The sequence below is a fragment of the Euprymna scolopes genome, chromosome 20 (genome assembly GCF_053919585.1).
Source record: "Euprymna scolopes isolate OS-2025 chromosome 20, ASM5391958v1, whole genome shotgun sequence".
Lineage (NCBI taxonomy): Eukaryota > Metazoa > Mollusca > Cephalopoda > Sepiida > Sepiolidae > Euprymna > Euprymna scolopes.
In genome coordinates, this window is record NC_136501.1 from 18,748,525 (window position 1) to 18,771,024 (window position 22,500).

Genomic DNA, 22,500 nt, shown 5'->3' on the forward strand with positions numbered 1-22,500 from the left:
TTAGTTAAAGTTCAGAATAAAATCACGCTTTCTCTTAACGGTTAATTTAAAAAAAAAATCTTCTGAACGCTATTAAAAGTTAAATTCTTCACTAGTTTGGAGACGGAATGCGTTGTTGTGATAAGTGATTTTCTCTATTAATTCGCACTTTTTATTTTAAGATTCAAATATTAATAACTACATTTTATTTCAGTATTTAATTTATGTATTTCTGTTGTATTAAATGCTAGCTTTAATTTTTTTTTTTTTTTTTTTTTTTTTTTTTTTCTCGTCCATAAATGTTTATCTACCGTTGATCTTAAATATTGTATAATCAATCCATTATATTATCATTTTCAGTCCCCCACCCCTAATTTCTGGCTCCCATCTTATCTCGCAATTACTTATAACGTCACCAACTAACCTTCGGAAGAACCCCCCCCCCATCCGATTTTGTTTTATATCATAAGTTGCTTAAAACGTGATTAGTTAAAGTTCAGAATAAAATCACGCTTTCTCTTAACGGTTAATTTAAAAAAAAAATCTTCTGAACGCTATTAAAAGTTAAATTCTTCACTAGTTTGGAGACGGAATGCGTTGTTGTGATAAGTGATTTTCTCTATTAATTCGCACTTTTTATTTTAAGATTCAAATATTAATAACTACATTTTATTTCAGTATTTAATTTATGTATTTCTGTTGTATTAAATGCTAGCTTTAATTTTTTTTTTTTTTTTTTTTTTTTTTCTCGTCCATAAATGTTTATCTACCAAGTTGATCTTAAATATTGTATAATCAATCCATTATATTATCATTTTCAGTCCCCCACCCCTAATTTCTGGCTCCCATCTTATCTCGCAATTACTTATAACGTCACCAACTAACCTTCGGAAGAAACCCCCCCCCCATCCGATTTTGTTTTATATCATAAGTTGCTTAAAACGTGATTAGTTAAAGTTCAGAATAAAATCACGCTTTCTCTTAACGGTTAATTTAAAAAAAAAATCTTCTGAACGCTATTAAAAGTTAAATTCTTCACTAGTTTGGAGACGGAATGCGTTGTTGTGATAAGTGATTTTCTCTATTAATTCGCACTTTTTATTTTAAGATTCAAATATTAATAACTACATTTTATTTCAGTATTTAATTTATGTATTTCTGTTGTATTAAATGCTAGCTTTAATTTTTTTTTTTTTTTTTTTTTTTCTCGTCCATAAATGTTTATTTATCTACCGAGTTGATTGCAAAAATAGATTACCTAATTGTACTCATTTTTAGTTCGTGGGAGGGGAATCTATCACCATACTTTCCCTTAAACAGGTCCGTTGGACTTTTATTAAGTACAATACTTAATAGTTATTTTTTATTTATTTATTTATTTATTTATTTTTTTTTTTTTTTTTTTTTTTTTTTTAATGGAGAGTAGAAAACGCATTGTGGATGCGTTATCGGCAGCTCCTGTTACTCTCGCTTCTTCTTATTTGTCCCTCAGTCCTCATTTTTAAATGAGTGATTTTTCTGACAAAGGGAGAAGAAAAAGCTGTTTTCTAGGTTGGCAGTATTTTTGCGCGAACAGTTGGCAGAGTTGGTGGAAATTTTCTGTTTCTATGTCTATCCTTGTAGCCATGTCACTAGTAAGGGTGCTGGAGGTAAACGTTTTGTCTGGGCTGACGTTATCCGCCTGATAGTCAGGGACCCGAACCTTGGATTAACCACTAAGGAGGCTGTCCTATCAGCAGGTGCAAAGTACTGGGGCTGCTGTATTGCCATTTGGTGAATGGAATCTGGACCATGCAGTAGCTTCTGGTGGGGCCTCTCGATGCCATACTAGTGGGTAATTGTTACGGCTTTACCTTATCATGTGGTACAAAAAAAAAAAAAAAAAAAATTCTTCGTTTCTTTTTCTCTCTTAGTTTCCCCTCTCTGTCCTGCTCTAAGTAAATCTGTCGACCTAGTCCACAAATTCCAAAATTTCATCATGACAAGTTTCAAGAAAAAATACATGATTAAACCCGGTTCTCCAACTTCCAACGTAGACCCCTACTACCATGTCTCCTTCTCCAACATCAGGGGTCTACGTTCTAACCTTCCAGAGGTTGAAACCCAATTACAGGAGACTAAACCAGACCTTTTATTTTTAAGTGAAACTGGCATTGGACAGGCTATTTCCCTTGATGAGTTTGCAATTACAGGATACTCTAACTTAACTTCTAAATCTGACCCCCAAGATCGCCATGGGCATGGAATATGTGCCTATATTAAAGATAGCTTTCCATGTGGGAGGGACATCTCCAGGGAAGATCCTAACTTACCTTATATGTGCTTCCGGGTTGCTTTAGCTCACACTACTGCATTTATATTTACTCTCTATCGCCCCCACAACAGCGGAGTTACTATCTTTCAAAGCATATCTGAGAAAATTGACCAAGTCCTTTCTACTTATCCTTCAGCTAACATTCACGTATGTGGAGACTTCAATGTTCACAACGTCGAATGGTTGACCCACTCAAACAAGACCGATGATGAGGGGAGGTTCTGTCATGATTTCTCCATTGCCTATGACCTCACTCAGATTGTTCAGGAACCTACCCGTGTGCCCGATAATGACGGCCAGTATGCGAGCCTACTAGACCTTTTTCTCACAACTTGCCCTGAACTATGTTCAGTTTCTGTTCTGTCGCCTCTTGGATCTTCCGACCACTCTGTTGTATCAATTAAGATAAAAATGAAATGTAATAAGTCCCCAGACGTACCTCTTCATCGTACAGTATATCGATACACTAAGGCTGACTGGGATAGCTTCCGTACATTTATATCTGATCTACCTCTGCATTCCATGTTTAAAAAGGATGTGTCCTCTATAGTATTAGACCTAACTGAATGGTTAATTGTAGGTATTGACCATTTCATACCCTCTAAAAAATTTCAGCAAAAACCTAACAGCCAGCCATGGTTCTCTCCAGAATGTGCTGCTGCCATTGCGCACAGAAATCACTTTTTCCACTGCTTCAAACGTAATAGATGTATGGAAACTAAAGCCGTTTTCAGGACTGCCAGCAACCATTGTAAGAAAGTAATAAGGAACGCAAGAGAGTTGTATGCTCAATCTGTTAAGTCCAAAGTAGCTGAGCAGCGGCTTGGTTCCCACCAGTTTTGGCAAATAGCAAACAGAATCCTGAACAGAAGCGTGTGCTCCATCCCAACTATTATCAATGGATCTGAGGTAATCTCGTCAGCATCAGACAAAGCCAAACTCTTTGTCAAGAACTTTGCAGCTAATTCTACCCTTTGCGACCAAGACCGCCAACCCCCAATATTTCCTCTTGTATCAGAAAACACGCTATGTGATATACGTATATCTGTACGTGATGTTGCCAAGCTAATCAAAAACCTTGATTCCAGTAAAGCAACTGGCCCTGATGGTATTCCAATTATAGTACTCAAAAAACTTCAACCTGAACTAGCGCCCATACTTACAAAACTGTTTAAACGTTGTCTTAAGGAGAATAGTTTCCCATCTCCCTGGAAAATCTCATCAGTATGCCCTGTATTTAAGAATTCAGGTGATCGCTCATCCCCCTTTCAGTACAGGCCAATAAGTCTCCTGTGCGTCATGAGTAAGTTGCTAGAATCTGTATTAAATACAGAAGTAATCAAACATCTCAACAAAAATAACCTTCTTAGTGACACTCAATATGGTTTCCGTTCTGCTAGATCTACAGCAGATGTCCTTACAGTTATATCGCATAGGATTAGCAAATCTCTCGACGGTGGCAATCTTTCTAGGGCAATTGCTCTTGACATATCTAAAGCCTTTGATAGGGTATGGCATAAAGGTTTACTTCATAAGATCGCTAGCTATGGTATAGCTGGAAAAGTCTTCTCAATTATTAAATCATTTCTTTCTGATAGATTCATAAGAGTAGTAGTTGAGGGGCAAAAATCAGAAGCTCACAATATTAATGCCGGTGTCCCTCAGGGATCCATCCTGGGCCCAACTCTTTTCCTGATCTACATTAATGATCTTCCAAATCATATCCTTACATCATTTGTAGACATTTATGCTGACGACACTACCATTTATGGTACCACATCTAAGACAGTAAACCAGCAAGTTCTCTCCAATTCTCTCTCCTCTGATCTTGAGCACGTAGTACAATGGGGAAAGGAGTGGCTGGTTACTTTTAATGCATCTAAAACCAAGCTTCTCTCTTTACATCATCAACATTCTAATCCACATTTGTCATCAATTGAAATGAATGGCTCTCGTCTTCAGGAGGCCTCAAGTTTTGACAAGCTTCTGGGCTTGACCATTACTCCTGATCTTAAATGGAACACGTATATCAAATCTGTTGCCAAGGCCGCTGGAAAAATGGTGGGATCTTTCTATCGATCCAGTAGATATCTCACTGCTGATGCTATTCTCTATCTATATAAGAGCCAGGTACGTCCAAGGATGGAATACTGTTGCCACATCTGGGCAGGAGCTGCTAGAAAGGACTTGTCCTGCCTTGATAGAGTTCAAAATAGACTTCGTAGCCTCGTAGGAGATGTCCTTTTCTCCTCCTTGCAACCTCTATCTCACAGAAGAGATGTTGCGAGTTTGTCTCTGATGTATCGTTATTTTCATGGAAAGTGTTCAACTGAGCTTCAATCTATGGTCCCCCCTCGCCAAACTTTCACAAGAAACACTCGTCTAGCTGTAAACACTATCAATAATTTCCCCCACTCTTTATCTGTGCCTAAACCTAAACGTAGATTCCATGAACAAAGCTTCTTTCTTAGAACTGCACGCCTGTGGAATTGTCTTCCGTTTTCCTGCTTTCCGGCTGACTACAATATGGTTTTGTTCAAGTCTAAAGTAAATAAGTTCTTGATGAGCCGTTCCATATAAGTTATTAAATTTACCAAATTTTCATTACTAATGATTACTATATTGACCAACTTCTACTGTACACTCTTTAACCCTTATCCTTGAGTGGCCTCTGGGCCTTGATAATGTGGTGATGCCTTTGTAAAAAAAAAAAAAAAAAAAAAAAAAAAAAAAAGTATTTTATTTTAAAATAAGTCATAGATCTTACTTGGTAACAAATAGTGAAGCAGAGGGAATAGGGTGAAGAAAAAGGTGATTTCACGTGAATTGATAATCTTATTATAAGCTCTATTTCCCATTTGGTTTTATCAAGCTTTTACATCTGGTTGAGATTACTGTATAAATATTCACTCTTCAATATTTATAATATACTTTAGTTTTGCCATCTTAGATTATTTTGGTAAACTTAACTGTAATTCTTATTTCATATATATATATATATATATATATATATATATATATATATATATATATATCAATAATTATTTTTAGAAAGACACTAGTGTTTCATGCTTTCACAGTCATCAGTGCAGGAAGTGACAATCACTGCCGGTTGAAGGATTCAAACGTAGCTACAAAGTCACCTTTCACTCCATCTGTAGGTCAGCATCAATTACCACGATAATTGAGGGCAATTAAACACCTCTCCCTATTAGACAGAGTTCAAAAGAGAGTCGCCAACCTAATAGGTCCCGCACTATCACCCGACAAACAGCAAAATCCCACCCCTACACAGTAGAAATCCCTAGATGTAAGAAAGCTCTAATAGTTTCTTCCCTAGGACTGTTAGACTTTGGAATTCCCTTCTCGGTTCTTGCTTCCCTGACTGTACTGACACGCAGAAGTTCAAGTGTAATGTAAACAGACATCTTGCTGCTCAACTCCATACTGAGTACCCCTACAAATTATGTTGTAGATAGTAGCCCCCTACATCAAAGTGGCACAGTGCCTTGTTTAGGGTGAAAATGCAATAAAAAAATTTTTTTTTTTTAAATGCCAAATGTGAGCAGACAGTGAATGTTCAAACGACCGGAAGTTGTAAACGTGCATTGGCGCTAGTTAATTGCTTTTTAGGTTTTATTTCCCCAAACAGGGTTCAAATTTATAGAACGAGTTAGAATATTTATTGATTCAAGCAACTTCCGGTTTTCAAACTAGTCATAAGTAAACATTGTTATTTCATTTAAAGAACCTGTTATATTACGTTATATTGTTTCCATGAAATACAAAGTTGTGTCTTTCTTCCAAATCCTTATCAATCCACAACACTTAGATACTGTCATCATGACTTCGCACTCAATAATATGTTGTACTAGAGCAGAGATCTCCAAAGTTTTGCTGACTTTTAGAGCTATGCGGGTCAAAAAAACAAAACAAAAAAAAACCTGGGGTGTTTTATACGGTTTTGCTCGTTACCACACTATTTTTATACATTTCTATTTTTAAACATTTCCTAGATATTTTTATGTTTTTCATAAGAGTTTCATGGACTGGATTATATACTTTGCCAGGCCAGATCTGGAGACCCCTGTACTGAAGGAATCCAATTCCAGAATAAAATAATTTGTAATACAAATGCTTAATAATATCCGTGCAAATTTTTTCTGTGTAACTTTATTCTTGCTCTGCATTGAATTGAGCTTTCTTACAAAATCTCCTACTAAAAACGCTTCTTTGTTCACAGATAAAATTTGCTACACACACACACACACACACACACACACACACACACACATATTTAAATAAGGGAGTAGTCACCAACAATGTGTATTTTTTAACATTATTTTATTGTGGCTAGTATAGTCCCATCGTCTACTGTTTGTGGTAGGGAGCTAAGGAAGTGTGTGTTATCTCTTACAAAACTTCTGACTAGATTGGTGAAAGGCTGTAATAGTATATCTATTAGGTTGCTAAGTCTGCTTGTTGGGCATGATGGTCCTGCTACTATGGGTCTGAATGTGAGGTCGTTGGTGTTTGGGGTGCTTATGTATTCCGACTTTTGTATGTTGATGGCATGTCTTACCTGGTTAGATTTGTGTATTTTGGGTAGCCCATAGAAGATGTTTGTTTTTGTTGTGAAGTTTGTATTGTAAGGAAATCTTTTTCTTTTTTAGTTAATGTACTATTGTATGTTGCGCAGAGTTTTGTTATTTTAGATATGGTTGTGTCGTCTATGTTAGAGCTAATTGGTTTGTAATAATTTTCGTTCCCTAGTGATTCTAAAATTTTTGTTTTATAGAAGTTCTTATTCATTATAACTACTGCACTACCTTTATCTGTTTCCTTTATAACTAAGTTGTTATTGTGTTAGATTTTTTTAAGTGCTTGATTTTGTTTTCATGTTAGATTACTGGTGGGGTTTTCTTTTTGTTGGGGGCTGAGGCTCCAGAGTGTTTCAAAGAAGGTATTTAGTTCTTTTGTGTTGTTATGTTTGTTGGAACCTCAACCCCCAACAAAAAGAAAACCCCACCAGTAATCTAACACGTAATATAAGGAATACCCGAAAAGACTAAAAAAAAATCACAATACTAAAATCCAAGAATCCAAAAAATAAATATCAAAATAGAATGAAAGCACCCCTACCCTTATTTCAGAAGAGCTGCCCCCCCCTCCTTACACATACACATTAGTAACGACCTCGGATCACAGTCGCCTTCCTAAGGAAGCAAATAACCTCATAACACTATAAAAGAATATACACATTCCCAAACAAATAAAAGCAAACACATACATGCGCGCACACACACACACACAAACACACACCCTACCCCACCCTAAAGGAAAAGAAAAAAACATTAGCAGAAAGAGAGAGTGACTACAACCAGGTCAGCGGCCTCCCTCGACTAGTCCAATAAAAGAGTAATAAAAATTGAGCATGCCAATGAATAATAAACACTTACAAGCCTCCACCCCTTGGAAAAACTTCAAATTAACTACGAAAATTGCCATTTTTACATCTCCAACACATTTGAAAATAATTTCTGATGAGGACGCTTCACAGAACGTCTGAAACGCGCGTAAAAACGATTTCAATGACTTAAAAACATTATTACAATGATCCAAACATAATTCTCAATGAAAAACCAAGACACGGAATAATAAAATAATGTTAAAAAATACACATTGTTGGTGACTACTCCCTTATTTAAATATACATCTTTCTTTCGTTGGAATTTCTTAACCCATTTTATATATATATATATATATATATATATATATATATATATATATATAGACTAAATATATAGCGCTTGGATTTCTTCTGTCAGTGGCAGAGTTAAGCACTTAGATTTTTTGGCTCTATTCATATGTGAATAACCAATTCTTTGAGGTGAGAGAGGCATTTGATGGATTACACACACACAGATTGATTCCATTTGAGGAATGCAGGATTTTACAGCATTGTCTATTGGAATGCATACTTTGACCAGAAATATGTGAAAAGATATCGTTCAAAGGATTTGAGACAATAGACAATGGGAAATATAAAACATTCCCGGAGGAAAGAATGTTTATATAAACTGACAACAAAAAGTGGAGCAGTCAGTCACACAGAGAGAACAAACTGACATTCTTAACTGCCAAACATCCACTCCCACCCCAACATGCCTTCACTGATGTAAAACACCCGTTGTAACAGTAAAATCCAAAACTTTTGTCAGTGTGAAATAAAACAAAATATTATTTTATAGATCAGCTGTGTTGTGTTTTACTCGCTGTCAGTGTGTATACATTGTAGATCAGTAAGAAAAGTAGATTTAGCAATTATATAGACTGAAAAGTACATCTGAACAATCAGCCGCAGCGAATATATAACTGTATTAACTGGGAAATGCAACATTATTTATCAACTCCTAACATCTGTTTCTATTTTGTTTTTTTACAAGGGAGTCACCACTTACCAAGGCCCAAAGGCCACCCAAGGATAAAGGTTAATTAATGTAAGGTGGTAATGTAGTAATCAGTAATGTAAGTTGAGTAGAATTTGAGTTAAGGGAACGGTTCAACAAGAATTTGTTTACATTAGACTTGGAAGCAGGCCAATGAAACAGTGTTTCACAGGTGGCCAGTTCTAGGAAAGAAACTTTGTTCATGGAATCTGCATTCAGATTTAGGCACAGATAGAAAATGGATATACATATACTTGAGAATGCTGATGTCATTTGTTTGTACTGTTTCTTTTTGAGACCTAATGGATGTACTTAAATATTGTCATATTTTTTCATTTGAACACAAAAGCAAATTAATAAAAACAAAACAATTATTTGTGTAAACATAAAAAAAAATATGGCCACCATTACCAGTGTCAAAGGGAAGCTTTCAAATCTGCACGTTTGGTTTTGTGAACATTTTCAGGTAACAACCAAATATAACATTTTAGCTTCTTTCTATATACAGCATCTGCCATAAGTAATAATATAATTTTATTTCAACATAATAAATGTAATGTGGAAGAAATATGAAACTGCAATATAGAAGCTAACAACTGGTACGCACTTAATTTTTTTATCTTTATTTAAAAAAAAACACTTGTGCTCTCGATGGCGCCCTATGTACTTTGTTGATTTTTTGGCATACAGCTCAAACTACACTTCAACGAAAGTGGAACATTTTCAATAATAAAGTAAACGTCTGTTTATACATATGTGCACGTGTTTATACATGCTGACTTTTTATGTGCTTTCATTACTTTTTTTGAAGAAAGCAAACACAAGGAGACATTCGCTGAATTTTCTTCAAGGTTTTATTTGGAGATAATTTACTTAGGAGAGAGACTAATATTTACTTCTCTAACAAAATGAGTGAGGCAGACTGACAGACACATTGGTAGCATTTGCTGAGATTATTATTTTTCTGCATCATTACTAATGACTCATTTACATGGCTTTCGTCAACTTTGTTTATCTCAGCTCTAAAATGCAACATCATTCATCATTGTTTAACTTTTTTTCCGTCTACCATTGTTACTCATGTTTCATCCAACTCTGGCAACGATTCTGTTTTAAATATCTGGAATAGAGCGCAAAAGCGCGTAAAACGGCTGTATGCAAATGCTGAGCCGTGTACGTAGTGACGTCATGGTAAAGAAAAAGACTGTAAAAAGAATGTGTGCACAATCAGACGATCACGTTAAAGATCTGGGTGGCGTCACAGCCATAACAAGAAGTCACACGTGGCAGAAGAATGAAGAATGCAGGTCTTTTGTTAAAACCTGAAACAACGAGTTGAATTTCTTTCCTATTTCTTCTCTTTGTCTCCTTTGAGACTGAGTCTACAATGAGTTGGGTCCTGATTGTTTATATGGAAGCATGTGTAACGTTACAATTTGGGCTATCATGTACTCAGTGTGACCTTATCCAAATTCACACCATCTAACTTAATCATTACTGATGTAGGGTCATTATTATGTAAGAATGATAGCTCAGACTTGGTCGTTAGCTTCAACAATGCTACAGGGCTGTGCTTGGTAGACTTTGCTTTTGAGAACACATTACAAGGAAAATTCAGGTTGAAGTCAAATCGGACCAAGGAATATATATTTGCAACAGAGTGCATATGTGTGTGTATGAAAATAGCAGCAGCAGCAGTCAAAGGATGGATGGCAAGTGATTATATTAGCAGCAAGAGCAGCATTTGAATGCATATGCAAATTGGCAAATGTGCTCGGGTTTGCATCTGAAGTAAAAGAAAAAGAAAAAAAGGACACCACGTGCTCGGGGAGAAACAAAGTTGATGCCGAAAGAGATGGACATTTAAAGTGAAGGTGAAAATGGACTGGCTGTGGCCAGCATGGGGGTAGAAGAAAGAGTGCAGCCGAAAAAGGTGGACGTATAAGTAATGGCAGTCTACGGCTAGCGTGTAGTGGAGCAGAAGCGTGAGACTTTTAAGCTGGTGTTGAGGCGGAGAGAAAAAAAATCGGTAACAAACGACTTGTGTTAAAAAAGAAAGAAAAGCCAAGTTGAATTTTAACTTATGTTTGTTTGTTTGTTTGTCCCTTCCATGTTAGATAATTACTTATAGCGAATGCTGTATATATGTAAAAATTGAAAATTGTCTTCTTTGTAGGTCTAAGGACAAACTTGAAATTTTATAAAAATGATTTCCACCCTATGCAGATTATCGTATGAGGGTCATATTTAAAGATGTCTCCACCTAAAATTATGACTTAGAATTTTGATGAAGTTAAAACCATAATTTAAGCATACCTACTTGGCGTTGCCCAAGAGTATTCTTTAATTTTTTATCAATTGAATACCAATTTATTTATCTATTTTTTTTTTTTTTTTTGAGGGGAGAGTGGGATAGGAAACTTATTCTTCAATTTGTTATCAGTGTTCAGTTTGCTATTTAAGTTCAACATAAAATTAAACATTCATTCTTTTTGGGAACTGTTATCCTCATCTTTATAGTTGTTGTTTCACCGCGTTTCGGCCAACTTATCCTCTGGCCTTCTTCAGATGATTAAACATGACAGGATAGGAATGCCGAGTAATTACTGCCTTCTATAGTTGTCGTCTCACCACGTTTTGGCCAACTAATCCTCTGGCCTGCTTTTGGTAGGATTGAAATTGCTATCTTCAGACAATATTCACCTGGAAGTATAGAGACTTAGCGCCTTTATCCACTGCGCCATAGACCTTCAAAGACAACAACTATGGAAGGCAGTAATTACTGGAAATAAGTTACAAGACTCTGCATTTTTATACCATCACATTTAATCACCTGAATAAAGTCAGAGGAATAGTTTGCCGAAACATGGTGAAACAACAACAACTATAAAGATGAGGATAACAATCTGCAAAATATTGAACATACAAATTATGAAGCTTTATCTTAAAGGGTTAAAAAAAAAAAATTATACCCTCGTATGAATTCTGAAAGTAAACATGATTATTTTGCCTTAAGATGAATTTAAAAAATAGAGTCGGGGGACCATCTTACATTTAAAAAAAAATTTTTTAGATTTTAACAAGGAATTTATTTAATTTATCTTTTTGTGTAGACTTGAAATGTGATGGTTAACAATAATAACATAATTTAATAACACATTTTCCATTGACACATTGGATGGGACTAGTAAGGGCTAATATTATGAATTATTGAAATCAAAATTTAAAAAAAAAAACGTGAAAAATTCTGAGAAATTTTAACAGGATTTGATTTCTAGATGCGTCTGTCAAACTTAAATATTGATTAGCACTTTTATATGCATATATACACTTCAGTTTGTTTGTCTGTCATATTTAAGTCTGAAATAATGTTTTCGTAGGTCTGTCATACATAAATTTGAAATAGCATTTTCGTTGGTCTGTCATACATAAATCTGAAATAGCATTTTCGTTGGTTTGTCATGCATAAGTCTGAAATAGTATTTTCGCCGATGTCAAGCATAAATTTAAAATAGCATTTTCGTTGGTCTGTCATGCATAAATTTTAAATAATGTTGCTGTTGGTCTGTTATGCATAAGTTTGAAATAGCATTTTCATTGGTCTGTCATTCATAAGTTTGAATAGTATCGTCGTTGGTCCGTCATGCATAAGTTTTAAATAGTTTTTTTGATTGGTTTGTTATGTTTAACTTTGAAACTGCACATCAGTTGGACTGTCATGCTCAATTTTGGAATACCATTTTTAGTTGTGTCCACATATCTTGATAGTGCCAATCGGTTGGCTTGTCTGTTACACTGTATTTTATGTTTGAAATAAAATTTTCATCACTAAACGCATAGATTAAATGGATGCACCTCGAGACCATATCTCAAAGAAGTTGAGAAAAGAAAAGGATTAAAAAAAAAAAAGAAAGAAGAGCTTATTGACGAGACTGGCTTTGCTTACCATCGGTCGAAATGGTGGGTATATCGCTGTCGCTGTCACTGAAATCTTTGCTATCATCAGGGGTGACATTAAATGCAGGGACATCTGTCACACCGTCACTGTTGTTCACTTCAAAGTTACCACCTGGGCCATCGTATGCTGAAATCGGAAAAAGAGGCAAACGCAAGACAACTATGGGAAAGCCAGTTTTTGGAAGCGGTAACTTAGATGCTAAATTTTAATTGGAACTTTTAGGAATTTTCTTAGTAAACTGATGCTACACTAACTTCCTATTCCACTATCCTAATTAGCAGTGTTGAAATGGAGTCCATCTCATTGACAACAAAGATAAACATCCATTTAAAAAAAAAAGTATAATCTATGTTGTGAGTGTATTAGGGAGTATGGATGCAATGGTTTTAATTTTTTCAATTAGCAGGATTATTTTTTGGCAAACCTCAAGACTCCCTAATTCTTGCAGTTCTGATTTTTTTAGATGCGTCATGAATGTTTAAATATTAATAACATAACAAAAAATTAAAAAGAAAACAACATCTTGTTAAAATGAACTGATAACACGAGACACAAACGCAATTAAACATACTCAAACCAGCACTTTTTATTTTCGTAAATGTTATGTTTCTAAAAACTTACAATTGGTTGATGGATTTAATTAAAATTTTAATCATAATAAGTTAGAAATAATAATACCTAGGGTTCCCTGATAATTTAATTATCTTTATAATTTGTGTAAATTTACTCTTAACTAGCTCCAAAAAATTCGAAACCTTAAAGTGCAGAGCTAACCTTCTCCTTTTTCCTGCTCCTAAAAAAAACAAAAACATGGCGACTTTTACACCTGAGGAAGTTTGAAGGTTACAATGACCGAAATGTTGTGCAGATAAAACTCCAAATGAGAATAATTGTCTGATTAATCCACATACCTACTTTTTGTTTCAGATTTATTCATGCCGCAAACTTTGCTAATTAAAGTTAGGAAATCCAGTATACCTTAATATTTAATGTAAAGGTTATGTGGAGATTATTAATAAATATAGAAATTTACAGTGAGGACGAGAATACACACAAGATTACAAGTGAAGGAACTGATATGCAGGAAGCAAGAAAAGGAACTGAGGGCATAGAAGGTAGGAAACTGGGAAAATACAAAGGGAGGGACTGAGGGAATAGAAAAGGAAGGACTGAGTGAATAGAAGGGGAGGAGCTGAGGGAATATATGGGGAGTGGCTGAGAAAATGCAAGGGGAGGGACTGGGGGAATGTAATAGAAAGATCTGAATGAACACAAGGGGAAACTGAGATAAGGGAAGCAACTGAAAGAATGCAATCTAAGATGACGGAATGCAAGGGGAAGAATTGAGATAAGGGAACTCAAGGGAATGAACTGAAATGAGGGAATGCAAAGGGAGGAATTGAGATGAATGTAAGACGTGGAGACGTGTGAATGCAAAGGGAAAAGATGTGTGAATGCAAAGACAGAAGATGGTCTAATGCAAAAAAAAAAAAGATGGGTTAATGCAAAAGGAAAAGATGGGTTAATGCAAAAGGAAAAGATGGGTTAATGCAAAAGGAAAAGATGGGTTGATGCAAAAGGAAAAGATGGCTTAATGTAAAAGGAAAAGATGGGTTGATGCAAAAGGAATAGATGGCTTAATGTAAAAGGAAAAGATGGGTTAATGCAAAAGGAAATGATGGGTTAATGCAAAAGGAGAAGATGGGTTAATGCAAAAGAAAAAGATGGGTTAATGCAAAAGGAAAAGATGGGTTAATGCAAAAGGAAAAGATGGGTTGATGCAAAAGGAATAGATGGCTTAATGTAAAAGGAAAAGATGGGTTAATGCAAAAGGAAATGATGGGTTAATGCAAAAGGAGAAGATGGGTTAATGCAAAAGAAAAAGATGGGTTAATGCAAAAGGAAAAGATGGCTTAATGCAAAAGGAAAAGATGGGTTAATGCAAAAGGAAAAGATGGTCTAATGCAAAAGGAAAAGATGGGTTAATGCAAAAGGAAAAGATGGCTTAATGTAAAAGGAAAAGATGGGTTGATGCAAAAGGAAAAGATGGCTTAATGTAAAAGGAAAAGATGGGTTGATGCAAAAGGAAAAGATGGCTTAATGCAAAAAGGAAAAGATGGGTTGATGGAAAAGGAAAAGATGGCTTAATGTAAAAGGAAAAGATGGGTTAATGCAAAAGGAAAAGATGGGTTAATGCAAAAGGAAAAGATGGCTTAATGCAAAAGGAAAAGATGGCTTAATGCGAAAAGGAAAAGCTGGCTTAATGCAAAAAGGAAAAGATGGGTTGATGGAAAAAGGAAAATATGGGTTGATGCAAAAGGAAAAGATGGCTTAATGTAAAAGGAAAAGATGGGTTGATGCAAAAGGAAAAGATGGCTTAATGTAAAAGGAAAAGATGGGTTAATGCAAAAGGAAAAGATGGGTTAATGCAAAAGGAAAAGATGGCTTAATGCAAAAAAGAAATGATGGCTTATTGCAAAAAGGAAAAGATGGCTTAATGCAAAAGGAAAAGATGGGTTAATGCAAAAGGAAAAGATGGTCTAATGCAAAAGGAAAAGATGGCTTAATGCAAAAGGAAAAGATGGCTTAATGCAAAAAGGAAAAGATGGCTTAATGTAAAAGGAAAAGATGGGTTAATGCAAAAGGAAAAGATGGGTTAATGCAAAAGGAAAAGATGGGTTAATGCAAAAGGAAAAGATGGGTTAATGCAAAAGGAAAAGATGGGTTAATGTAAAAGGAAAAGATGGCTTAATGTAAAAGGAAAAGATGGGTTAATGCAAAAGAAAAAGATGGGTTAATGCAAAAGGAAAATATGGGTTAATGCAAAAGGAAAAGATGGGTTAATGCAAAAGGAAAAGATGGCTTAATGCAAAAGGAAAAGATGGCTTAATGCAAAAGGAAAAGATGGCTTAATGCAAAAGGAAAAGATGGCTTAATGCAAAAGGAAAAGATGGGTTAATGCAAAAGGAAAAGATGGGTTAATGCAAAAGGAAAAGATGGCTTAATGCAAAAAGGAAAATATGGGTTGATGCAAAAGGAAAAGATGGCTTAATGCAAAAAGGAAAAGATGGGTTGATGGAAAAGGAAAAGATGGCTTAATGCAAAAGGAAAAGATGGCTTAATGCAAAAGGAAAAGATGGCTTAATGCAAAAGGAAAAGATGGGTTAATGCAAAAGGAAAAGGTGGGTTAATGTAAAAGGAAAAGATGGGTTAATGCAACAGGAAAAGATGGGTTAATGCAAAAGGAAAAGATGGGTTAATGCAAAAGGAAAAGATGGCTTAATGCAAAAAGGAAAAGATGGGTTAATGCAAAAGGAAAAGATTGCTTAATGCAAAAAGGAAAATATGGGTTAATGCAACAGGAAAAGATGGCTTAATGCAAAAGGAAAAGATGGCTTAATGCAAAAAGGAAAAGATGGCTTAATTAAAAAGGAAAAGATGGCTTAATGCAAAAGGAAAAGATGGCTTAATGACAAAAGGAAAAGATGGCTTAATGCAAAAGGAAAAGATGGCTTAATGCAAAAAGGAAAAGATGGCTTAATGCAAAAAGGAAAAGATGGCTTAATGCAAAAAGGAAAAGATGGCTTAATGCAAAAGGAAAAGATGGTTTAATGCAAAAGTAAAAGATGGCTTAATGCAAAAAGGAAAGGATGGGTTAATGCTAAAGGAAAAGATGGGTTAATGCAAAAGGAAAAGATGGCTTAATGCAAAAAGGAAAAGATGGCTTAATGCAAAAAGGAAAAGATGGGTTAATGCAAAAGGAAAAGATGGGTTAATGCAAAAAGAAAAGATGGGTTAATGCAAAAGGAAAAGATGGGTTGATGCAAAAGGAAAAGATGGGTTAATGCAAAAGGAAAAGATGGCTTAATGCAAAAGGAAAAGAGTGGTTAATGCAAAAAGAAAAGATGGGTTAATGCAAAAAGGAAAAGATGGCTTAATGCAAAAGGAAAAGATGGGTTAATGCAAAAGGAAAAGATGGCTTAATGCAAAAAGGAAAAGATGGCTTAATACAAAAAGGAAAAGATGGGTTAATGCAAAAAGAAAAGATGGGTTAATGCAAAAGGAAAAGATGGCTTAATGCAAAAGGAAAAGATGGCTTAATGCAAAAGGAAAAGATGGGTTAAAGATGGGTTAATGCAAAAGGAAAAGATGGGTTAATGCAAAAGGAAAAGATGGGTTGATGCAAAAAGGAAAAGATGGGCTGATGCAAAAAGGAAAAGATGGGTTAATGCAAAAGGAAAAGATGGGTTAATGCAAAAGGAAAAGATGGCTTAATGCAAAAGGAAAAGATGGGTTAATGCAAAAGGAAAAGATGGCTTAATGCAAAAGGAAAAGATGGCTTAATGCAAAAGGAAAAGATGGGTTAATGCAAAAGGAAAAGAGTGGTTAATGCAAAAAGAAAAGATGGGTTAATGAAAAAGGAAAAGATGGCTTAATGCAAAAGGAAAAGATGGGTTAATGCAAAAAGGAAAAGATGGGTTAATGCAAAAGGAAAAGATGGGTTAATGCAAAAGGAAAAGATGGGTTAATGCAAAAAGAAAAGATGGGTTAATGCAAAAGGAAAAGATGGCTTAATGCAAAAGGAACAGATGGGTTAATGCAAAAGGAAAAGAGTGGTTAATGCAAAAAGAAAAGATGGGTTAATGCAAAAGGAAAAGATGGCTTAATGCAAAAGGAAAAGATGGGTTAATGCAAAAAGAAAAGATGGGTTAATGCAAAAGGAAAAGATGGCTTAATGCAAAAGGAAAAGATGGGTTAATGCAAAAGGAAAAGAGTGGTTAATGCAAAAAGAAAAGATGGGTTAATGCAAAAGGAAAAGATGGGTTAATGCAAAAGGAAAAGATGGGTTAATGCAAAAAGGAAAAGATGGGTTAATGCAAAAGGAAAAGATGGGTTAATGCAAAAAAGAAATGATGGCTTATTGCAAAAAGGAAAAGATGGCTTAATGCAAAAGGAAAAGATGGGTTAATGCAAAAGGAAAAGATGGGTTAATGCAAAAGGAAAAGATGGGTTAATGCAAAAAGAAAAGATGGGTTAATGCAAAAGGAAAAGATGGGTTAATGCAAAAGGAAAAGATGGCTTAATGCAAAAAGGAAAAGATGGGTTAATGCAAAAGGAAAAGATAGGTTAATGCAAAAGGAAAAGATGGGTTAATGCAAAAAGAAAAGATGGGTTAATGCAAAAGGAAAAGATGGGTTGATGCAAAAGGAAAAGATGGGTTAATGCAAAAGGAAAAGATGGCTTAATGCAAAAGGAAAAGAGTGGTTAATGCAAAAAGAAAAGATGGGTTAATGCAAAAAGGAAAAGATGGCTTAATGCAAAAGGAAAAGATGGGTTAATGCAAAAGGAAAAGATGGCTTAATGCAAAAAGGAAAAGATGGGTTAATGCAAAAAGAAAAGATGGGTTAATGCAAAAGGAAAAGATGGCTTAATGCAAAAGGAAAAGATGGCTTAATGCAAAAGGAAAAGATGGGTTAAAGATGGGTTAATGCTAAAGGAAAAGATGGGTTAATGCAAAAGGAAAAGATGGGTTGATGCAAAAAGGAAAAGATGGGCTGATGCAAAAAGGAAAAGATGGGTTAATGCAAAAGGAAAAGATGGGTTAATGCAAAAGGAAAAGATGGGTTAATGCAAAAGGAAAAGATGGCTTAATGCAAAAGGAAAAGATGGGTTAATGCAAAAGGAAAAGATGGGTTAATGCAAAAGGAAAAGATGGCTTAATGCAAAAGGAAAAGATGGGTTAATGCAAAAGGAAAAGAGTGGTTAATGCAAAAAGAAAAGATGGGTTAATGAAAAAGGAAAAGATGGCTTAATGCAAAAGGAAAAGATGGGTTAATGCAAAAAGGAAAAGATGGGTTAATGCAAAAGGAAAAGATGGGTTAATGCAAAAGGAAAAGATGGGTTAATGCAAAAAGAAAAGATGGGTTAATGCAAAAGGAAAAGATGGCTTAATGCAAAAGGAACAGATGGGTTAATGCAAAAGGAAAAGAGTGGTTAATGCAAAAAGAAAAGATGGGTTAATGCAAAAGGAAAAGATGGCTTAATGCAAAAGGAAAAGATGGGTTAATGCAAAAAGAAAAGATGGGTTAATGCAAAAGGAAAAGATGGCTTAATGCAAAAGGAAAAGATGGGTTAATGCAAAAGGAAAAGAGTGGTTAATGCAAAAAGAAAAGATGGGTTAATGCAAAAGGAAAAGATGGGTTAATGCAAAAGGAAAAGATGGCTTAATGCAAAAAGGAAAAGATGGGTTAATGCAAAAGGAAAAGATGGGTTAATGCAAAAAAGAAATGATGGCTTATTGCAAAAAGGAAAAGATGGCTTAATGCAAAAGGAAAAGATGGGTTAATGCAAAAGGAAAAGATGGGTTAATGCAAAAGGAAAAGATGGGTTAATGCAAAAAGAAAAGATGGGTTAATGCAAAAGGAAAAGATGGGTTAATGCAAAAGGAAAAGATGGCTTAATGCAAAAAGGAAAAGATGGGTTAATGCAAAAGGAAAAGATGGGTTAATGCAAAAGGAAAAGATGGGTTATTGCAAAAGGAAAATATGGCTTAATGCAAAAGGAAAAGATGGGTTAATGCAAAAGGAAAAGATGGCTTAATGTAAAAGGAAAAGATGGCTTAATGCAAAAGGAAAAGATGGGTTAATGCAAAAGGAAAAGATGGCTTAATGTAAAAGGAAAAGATGGGTTAATGCAAAAGGAAAAGATGGGTTAATGCAAAAGGAAAGGATGGGTTAATGCAAAAGGAAAAGATGGCTTAATGCAAAAGGAAAAGATGGCTTAATGCAAAAGGAAAAGATGGCTTAATGCAAAAAGGAAAATATGGCTTAATGCAAAAAGGAAAAGATGGCTTAATGCAAAAGGAAAAGATGGCTTAATGCAAAAGGAAAAGATGGCTTAATGCAAAAGGAAAAGATGGCTTAATGCAAAAGGAAAAGATGGCTTAATGCAAAAGGAAAAGATGGGTTAATGCAAAAGGAAAAGATGGCTTAATGCAAAAAGGAAAAGATGGCTTAATGCAAAAAGGAAAAGATGGGTTAATGCAAAAAGGAAAAGATGGGTTAATGCAAAAAGAAAAGATGGCTTAATGCAAAAAGGAAAAGATGGCTTAATGCAAAAAGGAAAAGATGGGTTAGTGCAAAAGGAAAAGATTGCTTAATGCAAAAAGGAAAAGATTGCTTAATGCAAAAGGAAAAGATGGCTTAATGCAAAAGGAAAAGATGGCTTAATGCAAAACGAAAAGATGGGTTAATGCAAAAGTAAAGATGGCTTAATGCAAAAAGGAAAATATGGGTTAATGCAAAAGGAAAAGATGGCTTAATGCAAAAGGAAAAGATGGCTTAATGCAAAAGGAAAAGATGGCTTAATGCAAAAAGGAAAAGATGGGTTAATGCAAAAGGAAAAGATGGCTTAATGCAAAAGGAAAAGATGGCTTAATGCAAAAGGAAAAGATGGCTTAATGTAAAAGGAAAAGATGGCTTAATGCAAAAGGAAAAGATGGCTTAATGCAAAAAGGAAAAGATGGGTTAATGCAAAAAGGAAAAGATGGGTTAATGCAAAAGGAAAAGATGGGCTAATGCGAGGGGAGGAGATGGGTTTATTCGAGGAGAGGAGATGGTTTATTCGAGGGGAGGAGATGGGTTTATTCGAGGGGGGGGGAGATGGGTTTATTCGAGGGGAGAAGATGGGTGAATGCATGGGGAAGAGGAATATGCGAATGCAAGGGCAGGAAATGGATAAACAGAAAGATGAAGAACTATTGAGGTTTGTGAATTCCAAGAAAGGAAGATGTAAGGGGATGGGCTGTAAAGATTGGTGAAAGAAAGGCAATGAACTAAAGAGATGGGTTCATAGAATGTGACGAACTAAGAGGACTTGGAATTGCAAAATGAAAGATAATATTTTGGATCCCAATGGGACAGTGAAAATCTAATATGGAGAATCAGTTTTATTTTATTTACAAATCTAAACTAACACATATTTTAAAAATAAAACTAATTAAATTTTAAACATTGAGATTTTTGTTGGAATCTTTATAATCTAATGCTCTAAAATGTAAAAATTAAATATTTCTTGGGGTTTATTAGTGTTAGGAAAAAATATATATGTAAAACATAACTGACCATAATTTGTGTTGGCTGAGGTCAATTTGGACGAAGGAGACTCAATCATCAGTGGAAGGGATTCTTCCTGGTTCTTCCTCCCTGAAGATGGTCGGCAGTCGGTTGTTGGCTGCATAATTCGATTCTGCCGTTTTCTTTTAAGTTCTTCATTGATGCGATCGCGCTACAAAAGAAAAAAAAGAAAATTATTAGCATGAAAAACAACAAAAAAAGTATTATAATCATAAGAACTTTTGACTTTTACGAGTCATCATCAGGAGTGTTATATGGTATTTTTCTTCTACCGATGTATCACTACTTATCAAGGTCTAGATAAGGATAAAGATTAAGAAGATTGGTGTTTGGATATTGATCACCATCACAAGAAGATTGAAAATAGTGGGCAAAATATTATTCATTACTTAGGAGGACTTGATTTTCCAAGAGGATGGCTCAACAAATATTTGTTTACATTAGATTTGAAGGCGACTATGCTTCAGTCTGTTGGAATGCAGACTTGTGGTATCTTGTTCCACAGATGGGATGTTCTAGGAAAGAAACTTTGTTCATGGAAGCTTCGTTTGGGTTTTGGTACAGAGAGAAATGGGAATGAAAAGTTCTTTGGTATATGTGTGTATTCAAATGAGTTCTTGCTGCAAATGTTTCACAGGGGTGGGGATCCAGAGAATGAAATACAGTCGAGCACCTATCATGGATATAATGATAAAGTAAAAAGCACATGTCGATTTTAACATTATTAGATGGGTGACCATTTGAGAGTGTTTTAAATCAGTGACAATAAAAGAAATATCACTTTTTTCTAATATCTGCAGGAAAGGTAAGAATCTATCTGTTTTTAAATATTGGGTTTAGAAATGTCACCTGGCAGGAATGGAATGTACTTGACAGACACGCACCTGGGCATAAGAAACAAAATCCAATTGATTGATATGGTTGATTGACACAGAATGATAACAGAAAATAAAATATTTGTTAACCGATTCAAAACTATTTGTAAAAGGTTTGTCGAAATTATTATCAGCACTTCCAATGAAGATCACTTTTACGTCTAAAGATGTTACCAATACAAAGACAAAGAAAAGCAATAGAAAAATGAGAAGAGAAAAAGACTTGGTGAATAGAAACAAACAATTTTATTAGGAAAAGAAAAAAGTTCATGAACTGTCTGCTGCTAAGATTTTGCTCTCAGCTACAAAGAAAGTCCTTTGTGTGGTAACAGTTACGAAAGATAAAAAGAAAAACTTCAACATTATAAACTTCGCCAGGTAGTTTAGACGAGTTCACTTCAACATTTTAACGTCCTGTTTAGACAGAGAGAAAATAGCACACGGATACATTTCAAATATCAAATCTGAACTGCCACCTTCAGCTTGAATTTTATCATAAAACGCAGAATGCACAGACCAATCAACAGACAAAAATTAGTCACATGACCAACAACATCAGCAGCAGTGAAGCAAGAGAAAGGAAGAAGAGGGAAAAAGAGAAGAAATATATCTCAAAAAGATTTTCTACAGGTTAGCTTTAAACAAGAATGCCTAATCAGTAAATAAACTAGGGGCATTGCTACATTGACTCCAGAATGTTGGGACGATTAATCAAAATCAAAACTTTGATGAATTGGTGTCCAAAATTTTTTCACCTTATTTCAAATTCCAAAAACGATTCTTCTTATTT

General features: G+C 34.9%; 1 protein-coding gene across 10 annotated transcripts in view; it reads right to left on the reverse strand.

Moving 5' to 3' along the window:
* The window catches only part of LOC145241346 (tubby protein homolog), a 480,960-nt gene that overhangs the window by 119,329 nt on the left and 339,131 nt on the right, over nucleotides 1-22,500 (reverse strand). For all 10 annotated transcript variants that reach the window (XM_080104210.1, XM_080104207.1, XM_080104202.1 and 7 more), the window contains 2 exons: nucleotides 20,824-20,986; nucleotides 12,689-12,826 (listed from right to left, as the gene is read on the reverse strand). In XM_080104210.1, the coding sequence (XP_079960336.1) occupies nucleotides 12,689-12,826; nucleotides 20,824-20,986 (301 nt within the window). The remainder of the gene's footprint in view (nucleotides 1-12,688; nucleotides 12,827-20,823; nucleotides 20,987-22,500) is intronic.